Source organism: Chiloscyllium plagiosum, unplaced genomic scaffold (genome assembly GCF_037043375.1).
Source record: "Chiloscyllium plagiosum isolate Xiang-an unplaced genomic scaffold, Cpla_swu_hap1 HiC_scaffold_18, whole genome shotgun sequence".
In the NCBI taxonomy this organism is placed as follows: domain Eukaryota; kingdom Metazoa; phylum Chordata; class Chondrichthyes; order Orectolobiformes; family Hemiscylliidae; genus Chiloscyllium; species Chiloscyllium plagiosum.
This window is the reverse complement of record NW_028270156.1, coordinates 65308804-65330798: the sequence shown is the minus strand read 5'-3', so window position 1 is coordinate 65330798 and position 21995 is coordinate 65308804. Positions and strand designations below refer to the sequence as shown.

The window sequence follows — 21995 nt, the reverse complement described above, 5'->3', positions numbered from 1 at the left end:
AGTATCCTTAGACCTGAAAATTTAAAAGCAATGTTCTGTTTTTTTTTAAAAGCAGCTGCCAACGTCAATCCAGCAAGCCATGTAAGGCCAGTTAAGAAGAGAATCATACTCAATGGCCACTGGAATGCTTTGTGATTTGCACAGATGGAAAATGGAAACTCAGGTGAGATATGAGAGGCATCCATCACTAATGGAAATCACTAATTATGATTGACAGAGATAAAAACGACAAAACAAGGCACAGAGAAAACAAAACATTTACAAGCAGCATCATTGATCAAATATATTTGAGGAACAAATGTATTATCCCACATAAACTTGGACGAATCTAGCATAACACAAGTTGTAAGCTAAAAATCTCAATTTTCACATTACCCTTTGATGGAAGCATAGTGCTAGAATGGACAGAATTATGACTCTAAAGGGGAGGTAGAAATTATTGCTGCTGACCAACCAGAAATGCACGTTGTTACCTGCAAGAATACAGACCAGGTGCTGGTACGAACAATTGGAGTAGACAGCTAGTCTATTCAGCCAGCGCAGACATGGTGGGCTGAACAAACTCTTCACACACTGTAAATTTTTTTATGGTTCTGTTATTTCATGAAGGCTTATGTATTTTAAAGGAGCACAGTCCTGAAATATCCGAAGATAAGAAAGACATCCTACCAGAATTATATCAACAGCTGTTGCATCCTGAAGAGAGATGCAATGTAAATATAGGTAAACAGGTTGGTTCGGAATTAAAAGGTAAAAAAAAAAAAGAGTATGCTTCCGTTCACCTGACTGTCCCATTGCATCCATCGTGTCTTGTCCTCCACTAGCTCCTCCAGACACCTTTGACAGCCCAGCTCCTGAGAGCCACGTTCTCGGCTGGTCAAGATTTGGATTGCATTCTTGCGGTCAATGCTCTTCATTGCTATCGAGCTCAATCTTCTGTAAACACAGCTTCAAGGGGCTGGGAACTCAAGATCATCAACTCTATTTTGGGGCCATAAAGAACACGTTGGACAACGGTCATTAAAAACTATGTGAGGAAAAGAAATGGATAGCATTAGTTTATATAGAGCTGCAGAGAACAGGGTTAATTTCAGCTAATTTCAATATGATTTGCATTCTTCTATAATTCCTGATATTTGTAAACTATAAAAATGTGAAATCTTGTTAAGAAACATTAATGTCAAACGTCACCAACAGCTTGTGTTTAGTACTCTTAACATAATAAAATGCACCAAGAGATTATCAAAATTACTTTTGATAATGCTCCTGTACAATGAGCCAAATTATGAGACTTTAGGACAAAAGGCCAAAAGCCTGGTCAAAGACAAAGCTTTCCAAAGCATCTTCAAAAAGGCAAAATACAACAGAGGAAGGCAACTGTACAAAGGGAATCCCAGACATTAGGGCTTGAGAGTGGAGGTAGAACTACAAAATGTTGCAGCTATTAAAACCTGGGATGTGTTAGAGGTGAGAACTAAAAAGGAGTACATCAGGAAGTTATACAGTCAGAGTCCAACAGCATGCAGATGGTCCCTTTGGCCCAAACTGGCCCATGCCAATCAAAATGTCCATCCACACTAACCCCATTTCCTTGAACCTGGCCCATATTCTTCTCAACCTTTCCTATGTATGTATTTGTCCAAATACCTTTTAAATGTTGTTAATGCACCCATCTCAACCACTTCCACTGACAGCTCATTCCACATGCGCACCACCCTCCATATAAAAATATTGACCCTCAGGATCCCTTTTATTCTTTCCCCTCTAACCTTAAACTGATGCCATCTTGTCCTTGATTCCCCAACCCTGGGAAAAAGACAGAGTGTATTCACTTTATCCATGCCTCTCATGATCTTATACACCTCTATAAAATCCCAGCTCAGTCTCCTACACTCCATAGCAAAAACTCCTAGCTTGTCCAACTTCTCCCTATAACCCAGACCCTCGAGTCCTGGCAATATCCTTGTAAATTTCTTTTGCACTCTTTTCAGTTTAGTAACATTCTTCCTCCAGCAAGGTGACCAAACCTGAACACAATACTCCAAGTGCGGCCTCACCAACGTGTAACTTCAACATAACTTCTCAACTTCTGTACTCAATTCTCTGACTGATAAAGGCCAGTGTGCCAAAAGCCTTCTTCACTGTCCTGTCTGTGACTCCACTTTCAGAGAGCTTTGCACCTGAACTCCAAGGACCCTCTGTTCCACTACACTCCCTACCATTCACCAAGAAACCCCTACCTTGATTTGACTTTCCAAAATGCAAGACCTCACACTTATCCATATTAAATACCATTTGCCATTTCTCGGCCCACTTCCCCAGCTGATCAAGGTTCTGCTGCAATTTCTGATAATCTTCCTAACTATCCACGTTACCGCCTATTTTAGTGTCATCTGCAAACTTACTAATCATGCTTGTCCTTTCTCATCCAAATCATTAATATAGATAACAAATAGTAATGGGCCCAGCACCAACCCGTGAGGCACTCCACTAGTCACAGGCTTCCAGTCCGACAAACATCCTTCCACTATTACCCTCTCCTTCCTACCATCAAGCCAATGGTGTACCCAATCTGCCAGCTCCCCCTAGAATCTATGTCATCTAATCTACCACAGCAGCCTACCATGTGGAACCTGAACAAAGGCCTGAACGAAATCCATACAGACTACATCTACAACCCTGCCCTTGTCAACCTTCCTGGTCCTTTCAAAGAACTCGAACAAATTTGTGAGGCATGATCTCCCACACACACAAAGCCATGCTGACTACTCCTAAGCAACCCTGTCTTTCCAAATGCATGTGTATTTTATCTCTCAATCTTCTCAAGTAATTTACCTCCCACATATTAGGCTTACTGGTCTATCATTCCCAGGGTTTTCTTTTTGCAGGCCTTCTTGAATAAAAGCACATTTGCACCCTTCCAGGACCTTACGCATGGCTAACGATGATGCAAAAATATCAAGGCTATCTTGTGCCCCCTTTTCTCTCTCCTGATTTCCTTCTTCAGTAAACTTCTGCATCCCCTATGTATCACAAGGGATTTCCTTGATCCTAGCTACTTGTACCTGAGCCATGCCTCCTCTTTTCTTTTCCTCAAAGCCTCAATATCTCTTGTCTTCCAGGGGTCCCTATTCCTGCCAATCTTACCCTTCACCCTCACAGGAACATACAGACCTTGAACTCTAGCTATCTCATTTTTAAAGACATCCCTCTTGCTCGAGGTCTCTTTGCCTGCAGCCAAACTACTCCAATCAACCCCTGAAAGCTCCTGCCTAACTCCATCAAACTTTAACTTGCCCCAGTTTAGAACTTGAACCTGTGGACCATTTTTGTCCCTCTCCATAACTTTATAAAAATTAATAGAACTATGGTCACTGGTGCCAAAGTGCTCCCCCACTGTCATCTCAGTCACCTGTCCTGCACTAATTTCCAAGAGTATAAAATACGGTTTCAGCTGCCAATGAGTTGGACCAGGCCGAATTGGGTAATGTTACAAAGATAAAAGTCTTTGAGATCGCTCAGATCTGTGTTCAGATACTCAACACAAGTCAAACATAATACCAAGGTTATCAGCAATCTGGTTGAGCCTCAGACAATGACAGTAGAGGGATTCAGCAAGTAATTGTGGAAGAATGTTTACAGCAGAGATCAAACATAATAGCTTTCTCCTTCCCAATATTTAGTTATAAGAAATTTCTGACCAAGCAATCTTAAAAGTTAGACATGATTCGGAGATGCTGGTGTTGGACTGGGGTGTACAAAGTTAAAAATCACACAACACCAGGTTATAGTCCAACAGGTTCAATTGGAAGCACACTAGCTTTCGGAGCGACGCTCCTTCATCAGATGATTATGGAGGGCTCGATCGTAACATCTAATTTATAGCAAAAATTTGCAGTGTGATGTAACTGAAATTATACATTGAAGAATTGATTGTCTGTTAAGCCTTTCATCTGTTAGAATACAGTGATAATTTCACTTCTTTCATGTGTAAATCACAAAACCCTTTTTTTTAACCCGAGAATGCAACTTTAAAAAAAAAGGGTTTTGTGATTTACACATGAAAGAAGTGAAACTATCACTGTATTCTAACAGATGAAAGGCTTAACAGACAATCAATTCTTCAATGTATAATTTCAGTTACATCACACTGCAAATTTTTGCTATAAATTCTGTGTTAGGATCGAGCCCTCCACAATCACCTGATGAAGGAGCGTCGCTCCGAAAGCTAGTGTGCTTCCAATTAAACCTGTTGGACTATAACCTGGTGTTGTGTGATTTTTAACTTTAAAAGTTAGAGATAGTGAAGCAGCTGAAAAAAAGGTACTAGTGAGGTGGAGTTGGGTATCTTTTTCATAAATGTGAAAATTGGCACTTCATCTTTGGATGGTATCCAAGGAACAGCACATTTCAGGGGTTACAAATCTGAACCACTTAAGTGATGCTCAACCTCATTGATTTGAAGTGCTCCTTTTCCTGCCACCATCCAAGCTGGATACTGAAATCCATAGTCAATCAGGCAGTATTGCAGAACTTGATTACTGCTGAAAAAATACAAACTTTCAAAGCTTTTCACCTTGCAAATATCAGGACCGTTTGCAAGAAACCAATGGAAAGGGAAAACATTTATATTGTTGACAAGCGGACTCTGATTGTGAGGCAAAAGGGAGGGCTGCAGATGCTGGAGATTAGAGTAGAGTGTGGGGTGCTGGAAAATCACAGCAGGTCTGGCATCACTCGAGGAGCAGGAAAATCAATGTTTCGGGCAAAAGCCCTTCATCAGGAAAAGTCTGATTGTTTGGTCATTGTCACAGAGAATGCACCAGTTATATGACAACTGACCATTCAAGTTTAAGCTTTGCTAGCATTTTACAGCAGGCAGATTGACTCCAGTGTTATTGCACTGAGAAATGAACCAAAGGATGGCTGTCAGCTACTATCTAATAGGCACACCATGTGAACAGTTATTTCAATGCCTGCAAAGAATCGTTCCCTGTGCACTAATTGTATGTAGCTTCCAGGATGGAAAACTGCACAACTGACAGCATTCCTCCCATTTATCTCCCCACCCAGAGGCTCCCAGCCTCATTCTTGATGAATGGCTTTTGCCCAAAATGTCGATTTTCCTGCTCTTCGGATGCTGCCTGACCAGCTGTGCTGTTCCAGCACCACACTCTTGGCTCTAATCTCCAGCATCTAAAGTCCTCACTTTCACCTAGGTATTTTTCCAGGACCAAAAATTCAGAGATCAGAACAGAAAATGTTTACTCAGTGCACCAGCACCTGGAGTGTGCTACCGTGGTTTTTGTTTCTTCAGAAAGTACATCCAAATGTGATTTTAAAAGAGAACACTCGGGATCTGAGCCAACAAACAGGTGCATTTCATTAGGAAATATCAATGACCAGTAAATCGCTTACCACTGAGCTATCTATTCTTCAACATTCCACATGAAGACACCTCTTTAAAATGTTAAACTTGTTGTAGTTTATCTGATCTGCTGTATTTCAGAACAATTCCTGCTGGCTGTTGCGGGCTTTAGACACTGGTCAAGAGAATTTCTCCTTTAACTCCTCACTTTCTTCAGTATTTGCAATTGAATGTGATTGCGTGGTGAAATGGACAACTAACACAACAGGGTTGCTTTATAATCTTGCACCTCATAGAAACCCTCCAAGCCATACTGTCTGGACTCAACAGAATTTTTCTACCGAAAGGTACAGGTGTGAAGACTGGGTACGAATCTCTAATGTGCTGTTACCAACACAACATATAATAAAAACACATTAAAAAATCCTTTCATAAGATCAGTGTATTGAGTATAGCAGTTGGGAGGTCATGCTGCAGCTGTACAGGACATTGGTTAGGTCACTGTTGGAATACTGTGTGCAATTCTGGTCTCCCTGCTATAGGAAAGATATTGTGATCTTGGAAGGGTTCAGAAAAGATTTACAAGGATGTTGGCAGGGTTAGAGGGTTTGAGCTACAGGCAGAGGCTGAATAGGCTGGGGATATTTTCCTTGGAGTGTCAGAGGCTGAGGGATGACCTCAGAGGTTTATGAAATCATGAGGGGCATGGATAGGGTGAATAGCCAAGGTCTTTTCCCGGGGGGGGGGGGGGGGGGGGGGGAGATAGTCCAAAACTACAGGGCATAGGTTTAGGGTGAGAGGGAAAGATTTAACAGGGACCTAAGGGGCAACTTTTTCCACACAGAGGATGGTGCATGTATGGAATGAACTGCCAGAGCAAGTGGTGGAGGCTAGTACAATTACAACATTGACAAGGCATCTGGAGGAGTACATGAATACGAAGAAAATCAACTAGAAGAAAGTGGGGAACGGCAGATGCTAGAGATCAGAGTCAAAAACTGTGGTGCAGGGAAAGCACAGCCGGTCAGGCAGCATCCAAGGAGCAGGAGATAGATCGATTGAATCTTTAGAAGAGTACAAACTTTGTAGGAGTATACTTAAGAGGGAAATCAGGAGGATCAAAAAGGGGACATGAGATAGCTTTGGCAAATTAGAATTAAGGAGAATCTAAAAAATTTTTAGAAATACATTAAGAACAAAAGGGTAACTAGGGAGAGAATAAAGCCCCTCAAAGATCAGCAAGTCGACCTTTGTCGCAGGAGATGGGGGAGATACTAAACAAGTATTTTGCATTGGTATTTACTGTGGAAAAGGAGATAGAAGATATAGCATGTAGGGAAATAGATGGTGACATCTTGAAAAATGTCCATATTACATAGGAGGAAGTGCTGGCTATCTTGAAACACATAAAAGTGGATAAATTCCCAGGACCTGATCAAGTGTACCCTAGAACTACGTGGGAAGCTAGGGAAGTGATTGCTGGGCCTCCTGCTGAGATATTTGTATCATCGATAGTCACAGGTGAGGTGCCGGAAGACTGGAGATTGGCTAACTTGGTGCCACTGTTTAAGAAGGGTGGTAAGGATAAGCCAGGAAACTATAGACCAATGAGCCTGACGTCGGTGGTGGGCAACTTGTTGGGGGGAATTCTGAGGGACAGGATGTACATGTATTTGTAAAGGCAAGGACTGATTAGGGATAGTCAACGTGGCTTTGTGCATGAGAAATCATGTCTAACAAACTTGATTGAGTTTTTTTGAAGTAACAACAAACAGGATTGATGAGGGCAGAATGGTGGTTGTGTCTATATGGACTTCAGTGAGGCATTCGACAAGGTTCCCCATGGGACACTGGTTAGCAAGGTTAGATCTAATGGAATACAGGGAGAACCCGCCATTTGGATACAGAACTGGTTCAAAGGTAGAAGACAGAGGGTGGTGGTGGAGGGTTGTTTTTTAGACTGGAGGCCTGTGACCAGTGGAATGCCACAAGGATCGGTGCTGTGTCCACTACTTTTCATCATTAATATAAATAATTTGGATGTGAGCATGAGGTATAGTTAGTAAGTTTACAGATGATACCAAAATTGGAGGTGTAGTGAACAGCGAAGAAGGTTATCTCAGATTACAATGGGATCTTGACCAGATGGGCCATTGGGCAAAGAGGTGGCAGATGGAGTTTAATTCAAATAAATGTGAGGTGCTGCATTTTGGGAAAGCAAATCTTAGCAGGACTTATACATTTAATGGCAAGGTCCTAGGGAGTGCTGCTGAACAAAGACCTTAGAGTGCAGGTGCATAGCTCCTTGAAAGTGGAGTCGCAGGTAGATAGGATAGTGAAGGCAGCGTTTGGTATGCTTTCCTTTATTGTTCAGAGTACTGAGTGCAGGAGTTGGGAGGTCATGTTGCGGCTGTACAGGACATTAGTTAGGCCACTGATGGAATATTGTACGCATTTCTGATCTACCTATCGGAAAGATGTTGCGAAACTTGAAAGGGTTCAGAAAAGATTTACAAGGATTTTGCCAAGGTTGGAGGATTTGAGCTCTAGGGAGAGGTTGAATCGGCTAGGGTTGTTTCCCCGGGAGCGTTGGAGACTGGGGGTGACCTTATAGAAGTTTAGAAAATCATGAGGGGCATAGATAGGATAAATAGACAAGATATCTACCCTAGAATGGGGGAGTCCAGAACTCGACAGCATAGATTTAGGGTGAGAGGGGAAAGATATAAAAGAGACCTAAGGGGCAACGTGTTCACGCTGTGGGTGGTACATGTATGGAATGACCTGCCAGAGGAAGTAGTGGAGGCTGGTACTATTGCAACATTTAAAAGGCATCTGGATGGGTATATGAATAGGAAGCATTTAGAGGGATATGGGCCAGGTGCTGGCAGGTGGGACTAGATTGGGTTGGGATATCTGGTCGGCATGGATGAGTTGGACTGAAGAGTCTGTTTACGTGCTGTACATCTCTAGGACTCCATGACTATAATTTCAGGTAACCATTACTATTTAGATAATTGCTGACAAAATTAATAAAATATCTCATTGCTCCAAGACCTTGAAAACCATATTTAAAATAAATCTCCAACCAACTTAGGTTCACCAATCTCTGCTAAGAATGCAGCCAAAGTGTGGGTAATATAAATTGCCAATGACAGTTTGATTTTGGTTTTCCTTCTCCTGCAATAAAATTTCCCAAATATGACCATGAAGTAATGATCACAGCTGAAAGTCTGGAGTGTTGATTGTAGGTGGCTTAACAACCAGGTTCACATTATCTTCTCCATGATCAAATACAGTAGCCTATCATACTTTGTACAAGCAAGCATCTTAACCTATGGAATTAACCATAGCCAAAGTCAAGCCTTAGAAAGAGGCATAACAATGTGGGAGCAAAATGAGAAAATAACATTCCTCAAGTTGATGAACACAACATCAACTTTATTTTAAATACTGTATCAAAAAGTAATCATGCTGAAAGACATCGATAGGTAAAGCTGAATAAGGAGGCCAATCATTTATTTACTTGGGTAGGCCTCAGGGTTGGACATATGGCATTAATCGTTTCTCAACATTGGATATTTTCTCCTAAGACACGAATGGTCACAGCACAACAATCTTGACAAACGTGTGTCGGAATTAATTCTACCGCAGCGTGACAACATTTCAATTTTACGTCAAAGTTCATAAATATGTACAAATTAAATTATTTACTATGATAATCAATGATTGCGGTTCAAAACAAATAGAATTGGTAGTGGAATGCTGGAACATCCTGAAATTGGGCAAAGTTTAAAAAAATGTAATTCTACAGTGTTTAATTAGGTGACTTGATCCTTGAGTTACACTTGCTGCAGACAAGCATAACTACAAAAATACACGAAGTACATAATCAAATCCAGTTATCATCTCAAGGAACTTGATACTAAAATTTCTTCCACTTGTACTGAGCTATAAACATGTCAAAAAACAAAATAATCTCTGTTCAAAAATGCTATAAAAGTGGAAAGAAAACCACCCAACTTACTAAGACAGAAATCATGTTAATATCGGTAAATCTCATCAGGTCATATTCTGGTACAGTTGTTTGTAGGCTCAAAAGGTATAACAGAAGGCTAATCTAAAGCCAATTTTGCACCATTGTACAAACATAATTTGTACAAGTTTAACTAAACTATTCTGACATCACAGGTCACCACAGGTTTTCCTTAACTGTGGAATAAACACTTTGGACAAAATCAAATTTCATCTCTTTTAGCATGAATTTAGCCCATGTTTGATAATCCAGAAGTGTTAAGGTACATACTTCTCACTGCTAAATTTTCTGCTACTATTGATTTAAAAGTGCAATGTTAGTCATTTTCTAGTGAAAGAAAGCCGCACTGTCTCCTTTTAGGAGCAAATTACGCATTCTGAACCTTAGATAATATTTTTGGCAAACTAAAACACACAATAAGCACCTTGTTAAAGTCATGTAATGATTCAAACCGTTTTGCTGAATGATTTACTTATAGACGCAGTAACTGTTGTGCAGACAACACAGCAGGTAAACCCAAGTCTAGCAAGCAGCAAAGGAGATGAATGACACATCTGTGTGGCATTGGGTAAGGGACAAACGCTGGCAGGATAAAGAGGAACTTTATGCTTCGAATAATATTAATATCGACTTGAATATGTTTAACGTCATGCCTGAAGGATAACACACCCATCAATGAACCATTGGGTCTGTCAGTCCAAATTCTAAAGCAAAATGGTCTTCAACCGAGAGGAAAGTTGCTCTTAAATTTCCATTCAACAGGAAAATTAGTGATCTGCACGGCTCCAGCAGAACCTCCTATCAGATGTGACGATACTATGGCTTAAAGAGGTGTATTTCATCCTTTCTTTTGAAATGAAGAAAGGTTGAGACAGAGATGTCGAGCAGTCATAGAATCACAGAAACCTAAAAGTGTGGAAGCAGACCATTTAGCCCACTGGGTTCATACTGACGCTCCACAGAGCATCCCACCCAGATCCACACTATCCCTGTAAACCCGGCAATTCTCATGGCTAACCCACCTAGCCTGCACATCCCTGGACACTATGGGCAATTTAGCATGGCCAATCCACCTAACCTGCACATCTATGGACTGTGAGAGGAAACCGAAGCACTCTGAGGAAACCCACTCAGACACGGAGAGAATGTGCAAACTCCACACAGACAGCCGCCTGAGGGTAGAATTGAACCTGAATCCCTGGTCCTCTGAGGCAGCAGTGCTAACCACTGAGACGCCCCAAAAATCTACTCAAGAGTAAATAATAGGTAAACTGTCAAAACAAAGATACAGGTACAGATGAATGCTAATAATTTGTTAGTCCATTCAGTATTCTCACAGCAGTAGGGTAGAAACTGTTTCAAAACCAGCTGATGCATGTGTTCAGGCTTCAGGCCTCAAAATATTATTATTATTGAGGCTTTGGGGTATTTTTCTTCCCAAGTCACAACAAAAGAAGCAGTCTGAATGGGTAGGGTCAAGTTCCCACAGAACCAGGACTTTTAGCTTTAGCTTTCTGCAGTTGCTGAGATCTTGAAGTTGGATGTGAAAGCGGTTTTGCCTCTCTGTTGCAGCTAAAAGCTGGGGCTCTCTTCGTACTGCTGGAATTGCACGGGAGAGAATCTATCTTACCGAATTTGCCTTTGTCAAGGATGTGTTTATGGAATGACACCAAGAAGAGCTACGTAAGAATCCTACTCACTGACTACAGTTCAGCCTTCAACACTATTATCCCCTCAAGACTGCTTACTGAACTTCGTGATCTTGGACTAAGCCCCACTGTCTGCATCTGGATCCTCGGCTTCCTGACCCACAGGCCACTATCACTCAAGACTGGGGACAATATTTCATCCTCACTAACACTCAACACTGGAGCACAGCCCCCCACCCCCCGGGGTGCGTAAATCAGTTCCCTACTGTACTCACTGTATACCCATGAGTAATGCCATTTACAAATTCACTGATGACACCAGCGTTGGTCAAATCTCAGATAGCGACAAAACAGACTACAGACGGGAGGTAAAAGACCTGTGTCAAGCTCCAGGGAGGGGTCATCCACAACAAGCTTTCTTGGACTCTTCATGTGGATGGACTGGTTACAAAGGCCCAACAACGTCTCAGGTAGCTGAGAAAATTTGGCATGACTGCAAATACCCTTGCCAACTTTTATAGGTGCGCCATCAAGAGCATTCTGTCAGGATGTATCACTACCTGGTATGGCAACCGTACCATTCAAGATCGGAGACGGTTACAAAAAATGGTAAACTCGGCCCAGAAAATCACAAAGGCCAACCTCCCAACTATAGAGTCCATCTGACAGGCCCGCTGACAAGGAAAAGCTGCCAGCATTCTGAAAGATCCATCCCACCCTGGCAATGCTTTTCTACTTCCTCTACCATCGGGGAGAAGATACAGAAGCCTGAACACGTGCACCAGCTGGTTTTGAAACAGTTTCTACCCTACTGCTGTTAGAATACTGAATGGACTAACAAATTATTAGCATTCATCTGTACCTGTGTCTTTGTTTTGACAGTTTACCTATTATTTATTTATCTATGCTATTTAGCTATGTAATCTGCCTGCATTGCTCACAAGACAAAGCTTTTCACTGTGCCTCGGTACACGTGACAATAAATTCAACTCAATTCAATGTTACTATGTTGGAATAGTTTATTTGTAATAGTTAATATATGTTATTTTAAGTATTTTGATAGAGTTACAATTAAGCCAATTCTTTTCTTTATTTTTATTTTGTCTGTATTTTAATTATGAATAAAGTGTGTTTTGTTTCAGGCCTGGTAGTTTTACCAATCAAATTGCATCTGGACACAACACCTTACACTTACCTTTAAAATCAGGGAAAGTTAGGGTTTGTCCATCTTCTTAATATATTTTGAGGGAGTTTGATCTGGTCCATAACACAGGATTTTTAGTTGCTAATTCTGTGCCAATGAGGTCAATTTCTTTCATACTGAAAAGAAAACCTTCTGACATCTTAAGGTGGAATCCCTGAATACTCTTTGCAATTTAACTGGTATTTGCACTGTACCATAGATATGCAATCAGATATGAAAATTGTCAGAAATAAAGGCTTGGTTAATGAAGTATATTTTAAGGAGTCATCTCAAGGAGAGAGAAGGGTGAACAGGATTGAAGGAGGATTTCCAGAGCTTAGTGCATAATGGCTCTTCACAATGGCGTGAAGGAAATCACTGACACGCAAGTAGCCAGAATTATTATAATCCAGAGATTGCTGGTATTTTAGTTTTAAAGCTGAATACTTCATCCTTCAGATTATATTAAAATCTGTGCCTCTGGAATGAACTTCCTGTAAGTGCTACTTACTTTGTCATGCTCAGATCTACATTTAAGATTTCCCACCTCCATTTCCACAGCAACACCTCGATTTCTCTTTTCACTACTTTCCTTCACTTTAAATCCTGTTTGTCATGTGTTCACCCATTTAATATACCCGGTTTCTTTCCCTTCCTATTACTCCCAGTCATTCAATACATAAATTAAATTATCTGTAACATTTCCACCACTAATTTCTTTTGGATTCCACAACAGGATACAGTGGAACAATAATATACATCAATTTTTCACATTTCACTATGTCATCTTTAAGCAATTGAATAATTGAACCCAAACTTGGAAATAGTATGATTTTATTTTAATCAATTAACATAAATAAAATACCTGGCTACAGCACAGAATATCAGTTATACTTGCACACACTTTATTCAGACAGACTTCAATGAAATATCATAATAAAGTACTGCTCCAGCTATTCAATGATGACATTAAATTACATCAGCAGCAAATGCCCTTGCAATCTTAAAGGAGCACATTTGCCACACATTTATTTGATCACACAGGATCAATTGAAACATGCTGGCAGACAGAACACAAAAGGTAGTGAATGTAACATGATTTAACTATTTGATCCATTTAGACCCTTGTAACAAGGTCATAGAGATGTACAGTACAGAAATCGATCTTTGGTCCAATTCGTCCACGCTGATCAAATATCCTAATTTAATTATGTCCCATTTGCCACCACTTAGCAGAGGACGTGATCTAAATGAACTTCAATAAGGCATTCTACAATGTTCCTGATGGTAGACTGGCTAGCAAGGTTAGATCTCATGGAATACAGGGAGAACTAGTCATTTAGATATAGACTAGCTCCAAGGTAGAAGACAGAAGGTTGCTTTTCAGACTGAAGGCCTGTGACCAGTGGTGTGCCACACGGATCAGTGCTGGGTCCAATACTTTTCAACATTTATATAAATGATTTAGACATGAACATAGGAGGTAGAGTTAGTAGATTTGCAGATGATACCAAAATTGAAGGTGTAGTGGACAGTGAAGGTTACCTCAAGGTACAAAGGGATCTTGATCAGATGGGCCAATGTGCTGAAAAGAGGCAGATGGAGTTTAATTTAGATAAATGTGAGGTGCTGCATTTTAGAAAGGCAAATTAGGACAGGACTTAATGGTAAAGTCCTGGGGAATGTTGCTGAACAAAGACTCCTTAGAGTTCAGGTTCATAATTCCTCAAAACTGGATAGGATAGTGAAGGCAGCATTTGGTGCTTTCCTTTATCGGGCAGAGTATTGAGAATAGGAGTTAGGAGGTCATGTTGCAGGAGATTGGTTGGGTAAAAACAATGACTGCAGATGCTGGAAACCAGATTCTGGATTAGTGGTGCTGGAAGAGCACAGCAGTTCAGGCAGCATCCGAGGAGCAGTAAAATCGATGTTTCGGGCAAAAGCCCTTCATCAGGAATACAGGCAGACAGCCTGAAGCTTGGAGAGATAAGTGAGAGGAGGGTGGGGGTGGGGAGAAAGTAGCATAGAGTACAATAGGTGAATGGGGGGGGGGGGGATGAAGGTGATAGGTCGGGGGGGGGGGGAGGAGGGTGGAGTGGATAGGTGAAAAAGGAGATAGGCAGGTAGGACAAGTCATGGGGACAGTGCTGAGCAGGAAGTTTGGAACTGGGGTGAGGTGGGGGAAGGGGAAATGAGGAAACTGTTGAAGTCCACATTGATGCCCTGGGGTTGAAAGTGTTCTGAGGCATTCTTCCTCCAGGCGTCTGGTGGTGAGGGAGCGGCGGTGAAGGAGCCCAGGACCTCCATGTCCTCGGTAGGAGAAAATGAGGAAACTGTTGAAGTCCACATTGATGCCAGTCCTGGCTTGTCCTAGCTGCCTATCTTCTTTTCCACCTATCCACTCCCCACTCCTCCCCCCCCGACCTATCACCTTCATCCCCTCCCCCACTCACCTAATGTACTCCATGCTACTTTCTCCCCACTCCCACCCTCCTCTCACTTATCTCTCCACCCTTCAGGCTCTCTGCCGGTATTCCTGATGAAGGGCTTTTGCCCGAAACGTCGATTTTACTGCTCCTCGGATGCTGCCTGAACTGCTGTGCTCTTCCAGCACCACTAATCCAGGAGATTGGTTGGGCCACTTTTGGAATATTGTGTGCAATTTTGATCTCCCTGCTATAGGAAGGATGTTGTGAAACTTGAAAGTGTTTAGAAAAGATTTACAAGGATGTTGCCAGGGTTAGAGGATTTAAACTATAGGGACTGGCTGGAGCGGTTTTCCCTGGAGCAGAGGTTGAGGAGTCTCATTATAGAGGTTTATAAAATCATGAGGATTGTGGATAGCATAAATAGACAAGGTATTTTCCAAAGGGGGTGGAGGGGGGAAAAAAAAGGAGTCCAGAACTGGAGGGCATAGGTTTAGGGTGAGAGGGGAAAGATTTAAAGGGACCTAAGGGACAACTTTTCCATATACTGGGTGATGCATGTGTGGAATGAGCTGCCTGAGGAAGTAGAGGCGAGTACAATTATAACATTTAAAAGGCATTTGGATGGGTCTATGAACAGGAAGGGTTCAGAAGTGCGACATTAACGTATCATTCTTTACTAGCATTGTAACTCTAGCCATGAATGAAATCATAAGCCACAAGTTTTAAAGAATGTGAACCTGTCTGATGGATCTGCAATCTAAAATAAAGTTACATCCAAAAACTATTCTTAAACTAAGAAATTATTTGCAATGTTCAGAAAGTGAAATTGCTATCACTTGCTTCTTTTAATCGGAAAGAAATTTTGATCAATCATTGAAAGGAGAAAGTGAGGACTGCAGATGCTGGAGTGCCATCATCCTAAAACAAACATTGCCTCATTGCACCACACAATTGCAGCCATGACCCTTAATTTCATTCTCTTATCTGACTACAAGCTGTATCATCGCCAATACTCAAGTTAATAAGTGTGGTAACCAGAGAAATGACTGGCAGATGTCTTGATTTATTTCTTCATCATAATTTTCATTCCAAAACTTTAGAATGAACTGGTTTAAAATGTTTGGTTGACTGCAGTTTTATGGCCGGCTAATCCTGGAAATATTAGGCAATGAGATCAGATAGTAATTTTCTCCAAATATTCTCCGATCATAATATGGTAGAGTTCAGTCTGTAATTTGAAAGAGAGAAGGCAAAATCGGATGTAATGGTGTTACAGTTAAATAAAGGTAATTATGAGGGCATGAGAGAGGAACTGACAAAAATAGACTGGAAGCAGAGCCTAGCAGGGAAGACAGTAGAGCAAAAAATGGCAGGAGTTTATGGGTAAAATTGAGGACACTGTACAGAGGTTTATCCCCAAGAAGAGAAAAATTATCCGGGGAGGGATTAGACAGCCATGGCTGACAAAGGAAGTCAGGAAATGTATCAAAGAAAAAGAGAGATCCTCTCAAGTGGCCAAGAGCACTGGGAAATCAGAAGATTGGGAAGGCTACAAAAACAAACAGAGGATAACAAAGAGAGAAATAAGGAAGGAGAGGATCAAATATGAAGGTAGGCTAGCCAGTAATATTAGAAATGATAGTAAAAGTTTCTTTCAATACATAAGAAACAAACGACAGGCAAAAGTAGACATTGGGCCACTTCAAACTGATGTTGGAAGCCTAGTGATGGGAGATAAGGAAATAGCAGGAGAACTTAATAAGTACTTTGCATCAGTCTTCACAGTGGAAGACATGAGTAATATCCCAACAATTAAAGGGGGTCAGGGGGCTGAGTTGAGTATGGTTGCCATTACAAAAGAGAAAGTGCTAGAAAAGCTAAAAGGTCTTAAAATTGATAAATCTCCTGGCCCCGATGGGCTACATCCTAGAGTTCTGAGGGAGGTGGCTGAGGAAATAGCGGAGGCGTTGGTTGAGATCTTTCAAAAGTCACTGGAGTCAGGGAAAGTCCCGGATGATTGGAAGATCGCCGTTGTAACCCCCTTGTTCAAGAAAGGATCAAGGCAAAAGATGGAAAATTATAGGCCAATTAGCCTAACCTCGGTTGTAGGTAAAATTCTAGAATCCATCATTAAGGATGAGGTTTCTAAATTCTTGGAAGAGCAGGGTCGGATTAGAACAAGTCAACATGGATTTAGTAAGGGGAGGTCGTGCCTGACAAACCTGTTGGAGTTCTTTGAAGAGGTGACAAGTAGGTTAGACCAGGGAAACCCAGTGGATGTTATCTAGACTTTCAAAAGGCCTTTGATAAGGTGCCACACAGGAGGCTGCTGAGCAAGATGAGGGCCCATGGTGTTCGAGGTGAGCTACTGGTATGGATTGAGGATTGGCTGTCTGACAGAAGGCAGAGATTTGGGATAAAAGATTCTTTTTCGGAATGGCAGCCGGTGACAAGCGGTGTCCCGCAGGGTTCAGTGTTGGGGCCGCAGCTGTTCACATTATATATTAATGATCTGAATGAAGGGACTGAGGGCATTCTAGCGAAGTTTGCCGATGATACAAAGTTAGGTGGACAGGCAGGTAGTACTTGATGAGAACAAGGAGAGATTTGTGTAAGGCACAAAGCACACAAGTTGTGAATTAGATTCAGATCATCACAGTACCACAGCAGAAAGAGAGAACATAACGGAATTATCCAATTTTGTAATGTGGGCTAGGTGATGATGCATTCAAGGATCTTGAGACAAGAAAGAGAGGTTAGAATTGAAAGTTATTGTAAAACCCAAACCTGTCAAAGGAAAAGATATTTGGATGGATCAGAATTGAACAGACAAGGCAGAAAGAATAAAAGACTGTTGGGAGGGAGAGAAAGGTGAGGGAGAAACCAGCAATAATGAATTACCGCAGAGATGAGTGACAGATGAAGACTGAAAGCATGCATGCAGATGCATCTGCTACGTCGCCCCATCTATCCTGCCCACAAAAGCCAGAAGTTAACTTCATAGAATCCCTACAGTTTGGAAGCAGGCCATTTGGCCCATCGTGTCCCACTCAGATCCACCTCCCTACCTTTCACCTGTAACCCTGCATTTCCCATGTTTAATCCATTGAGCCTGCACCTCCATGGACACGGTGAGCAATTTAGCATGGCCAAACCACTTAACCTGCACATCTTTAGACTGTGGGAAGAAATCAGAGCACCCAGAGGAAACCCATGCAGACACGGGAGAACGTGCAAACTCCACACAGACAGTCGCCAGAGGCCAGAATCGAACCCGGATACTGGCGCTGTGAGGCAGCAGTGCTAACCACTTAGCCACCGTGCCACCCTACTTCTTCCTTCCATCCTAAATCAATTCTTTCTGTAGCTCCGTGCTCATCACCTTCCATGTTCTCTCCAAGAATGTCTTGGGCAAGGGACTCACTCCTGCCTTTTATCCCATTACCAGAACTATTCACCTCACTCGGCATTCAATACACATACTGTCAACTCAAAAACAAAATTGTTTTTCTCTTCTCAAAAAAAATCTTCCAAACCGCTGTCCTTTCAAGAAGCTCTCCTTCTTCGAACTACATTTCCCCTTCAAATATATGGAACACATAGCCTAAATATATGCCCATCTTTCCCACAACTCCAAGTTTGAATCTTCATTTCTATAGTACCTTCCCAATTTACAACACCACAAAGTGCTTAGCCAATTAAGTACTTTTAAAATGTGGTCCCTGTTCGAGGAAATGCGACAGCCAATTTTGCAAGCAGCGAAGTCTCAAAAACAGCAATAAGATAATGATCAGATAAAGTGTTGAGAGTTGTTGTTTAAAAGACAAATATTGACCAGGATACTGTTGAAGTCATGCTTACTAGTCTCAAAAATAAAGTAATAGCATTTTTTTTTAATATTGAAAGGAAAGAGGCAACCGATTAAACATTGGCCAAAAAAAACCTTCAACAACACAGCACTCTCTTAGTACTGCACAAGTAGATTAGTTTAACTCAATTTTCTGGACAGGGGTACAAATCAAAAGCAAGATTATCAAATTAGAGCTGTAACATAATTTTAGACATAATTCAGAGACAAATGACATCTTCTGCAACCATATTCCAGTTTTCTTTTGCATTCATGTCTACTGCTTTTGACATGATCGAAGACTTTCTCTCAATTAACACCTCTCTTGTATTCTCCAACTTATTGGGAATTCCTATTTGTAACTTTCTAACTCCATCAATTGTTATTCTTTTTTCCCCATTTACAATTTACAAACAGAAGACAGACACAGACAGTAGCATAGCATCTTAACTCGTGTGGTGGTTTGGTTGATGTAATTCAGCAGACAGAGACCTTAATTTCTCTTCTGCACAGTGCAGCATTACAACAGGAGTAACTTTACGTAGAAGAATAAATAAACCAGCATTCTCGTTCCTTTAATTTCCCTCCAAAACAACATTAAGCTTATAAAGGGGGCTGGGGATTAAAAGGAGCCAACAGAAAAGAGTTGTCAATAAACCTGAAAGATAGAAACTTCTGAATTTTTGACATTAATTTTGGTTCATCTCTCAAACGCACTTGAATGCATATTCTTGGTGTCAAATATATTAAATGTACAAGCCAGTCTCAAATGCAAGTACGAAAGAAGTCATTTGTCTCAAACATTTACACAATACATGGATGCACTATATAATTCAGGAAGTCATTGATAAATTCGTTCAGAAGTTCTTCCTATAATTAGTCCTGATGTTATCGTTAATAAATTCTTAGTTTTGTCTGTGGTTGCAATGAGGTTTACTTAAAAATGGTGACTCAGATGAAACTCGTCTATTCCACTTGGTATTATCTAAAAATCCTTTCATGTGCACTCTCGACAACAATTAAACATTTTGTCCCCAGTCCTCATAATTGGACATAATGGTGATACTTGGAATCAGATTTTGATCTTGCTCTACACTATCAGCAAAGTCAGGATATTTCTGTGACTGTGACAGCAGTGAAGACAGTATTCAAATGCAAACCAGTCCAAATACTTGGAGTCAGAGTCATACAGCATGGAAACAGACTCGACGGTCCAACCAGTCCATGCCAACCATGATCCCAAACCAAATTAGTCCCGCTTGCCTGCGTTTGGCCCACATACTTCCGAACATTTCTTATTCATGTACTTATCTCAATGCCTCTTAAACATTTAACCTGCATCCACCACTTCCTCTGGAAGTTCATTCTGCATACTAACCACTCTGCATAAAACAAAATGCCCCTTGTAATTTTTTAAAATGTTTCTCTTCTCACCTTAAAAATATGCCCGCTTGTCTTGAAATCCCTAACCCGAGCGAAAGGACACCTTATCATTTTATAAACCTCTACAAGGTCACCTCTCAACCTCTTACACTCCAGTGGAAAAAGGTCCCAACCTATCCAGCCTCTTTTTCTAACTCAAACCCTCTAATCCCAGAAACATCTTGATAAATCTCTTCTGAACCCTCTCCACCTTAATAATCTCTTTCCTGTAACAGGGAAAGCAGACTGAACACAACACTCCACAAGAGGCCTCACCAAAGTCCTGTACAACCTCAACATAACATCCCAAATACTTTACTCAAAGGTTTGACCAAGTGTTCGCAACATTGCATTATAATAATCAAGAAAATATCTAAATCTGATAGAGTGTATTTCTCACTCCCACGATTGCTTCAGCTTCTTACCTAGCGAACAGCATTCATGGATCCTGAACCAGAAGATACCAATACCAAGTGATTGGCAAAAGTAATAATATGAAAGATAAACTGAATGCACTGCCTGAGTGTGTGTCGTGGAGATAGGCGCAATCCAGGCATTCAAAGTTTTCTGAAGAGAAAGTTTTTGCAAGTTTATGCGAAAAAGCAGGGAGTAAGACTGGCTGAAATGCTTCTTGCAGCAAGCCATGATGGACACGACAGGCCAAATAGCCTCCTTTTGTGTTTCGGTTTTTCTAGTATTCTACAAATGCCTTTCCCATTATTTCTTCAATGCCTCAGCTCAGCTGCGACTTTCTGAAAGTAGATGAATAAACGCAAAATAATACAGATGCTGAAAATCTGCAACAAACACAGAATGCTGGAGAAACTCAACAAGTCTGGCAGCACCTGTCAGATTGGTAAGTGCCATACTGGATACCAAATGTTAACTCTTCCTCTCTCCATAGATGCTGCTGAGTTTCTTCAGCATTCTTAGTTCTTGTTTTAAAAAGTAGTTCTGGTCAATCTCTTATTTTCCAACCTCCATAATCTTGAAGTCATCCAAAACCCCAGTAACTCTGTCCTAACTCACACCTAGCCCCATTCACAACATCACTCCAATGCTACCTAATTTACATTTGCTCCTGGTTAAGTAATGTAGATTCTAAATTACCAGCTACAATTTTAATCTCCTCTGAAGTCTTGCCTCCACCCTGTGACTAAAATCCTGGACACTTATAACTTGTTAGCACAATGATCAACAAGCAGATGGCTGAGACAAACTAATTGGTATTGTCAGAAAACGATTGAGGGCCTATGGTAGTGTTTCTACCTCCTGGGCCAGGTCTGGGCTCAGACGTGTGTCACAACATATCCAAATAGATGAACTCAAAATAATGGAATTTAAAGAAGAGCCAAGGAAAACTTTCTTTCACTATGGTGGTGGGAGTCTGCAATCTATTACCTGAACTGGAGGGTAGAGGCAGAAACCCTCACTGTATTTATGAAATACCAAGTATCATAAGCTGCTGGGGTGTGGGCCAAGAATGAGTGGGGTATTAAACTGAATAAGATTTTTCTTGTCATTATGGATACAATGAACAAAGCAGTGTCTGTGTTACATTTTTGGCAACATTGCCAAGGTATCAGAAATGCCTCATCTTTTACTTTAATATAATCTAACATCTTGCATTGCAATGTGATAACTCAAAGCAATTGACTTGTGAAGTTAACTGCTAAAAATGTATTGCTGGAAAAGCGCAGCAGGTCAGGCAGCATCCAAGGAACAGGAGAATCGACGTTTCGGGCATAAGCCCTTCTTCAGGAATGAGGAAAGTGTGTCCAGCAGGCTAAGATAAAAGTTAGGGAGGAGGGACTTGGGGGACGGGCTTTGGAAATGCGATAGGTGGAGGGAGGTCAAAGTGAGGGTGATAGGCCGGAGTGGGGTGGGGGCGGAGAGGTCAGGAAGATGATTGCAGGTTAGGAAGGCGGTGCTGAGTTCGAGGGATTTGACGGAGACAAGGTGGGGGGAGGGGAAATGAGGAAACTGGAGAAATCCAAGTTCATCCCTTGTGGTTGGAGGGTTCCCAGGCAGAAGATGAGGTGCTCTTCCTCCAACCATCGT

The 21995-nt window shown here is 41.3% G+C and overlaps 1 protein-coding gene across 5 annotated transcripts in view; it reads right to left on the bottom strand.

The window, feature by feature from the left end:
* ambra1a (autophagy and beclin 1 regulator 1a) overlaps positions 1-21995 on the bottom strand; it is a 390498-nt gene that overhangs the window by 355561 nt on the left and 12942 nt on the right. For all 5 annotated transcript variants that reach the window (XM_043706209.2, XM_087996752.1, XM_043706210.2 and 2 more), the window contains exon 2: positions 783-1027. In XM_043706209.2, the coding sequence (XP_043562144.1) occupies positions 783-917 (135 nt within the window). In that variant the 5' untranslated portion in view covers positions 918-1027. The remainder of the gene's footprint in view (positions 1-782; positions 1028-21995) is intronic.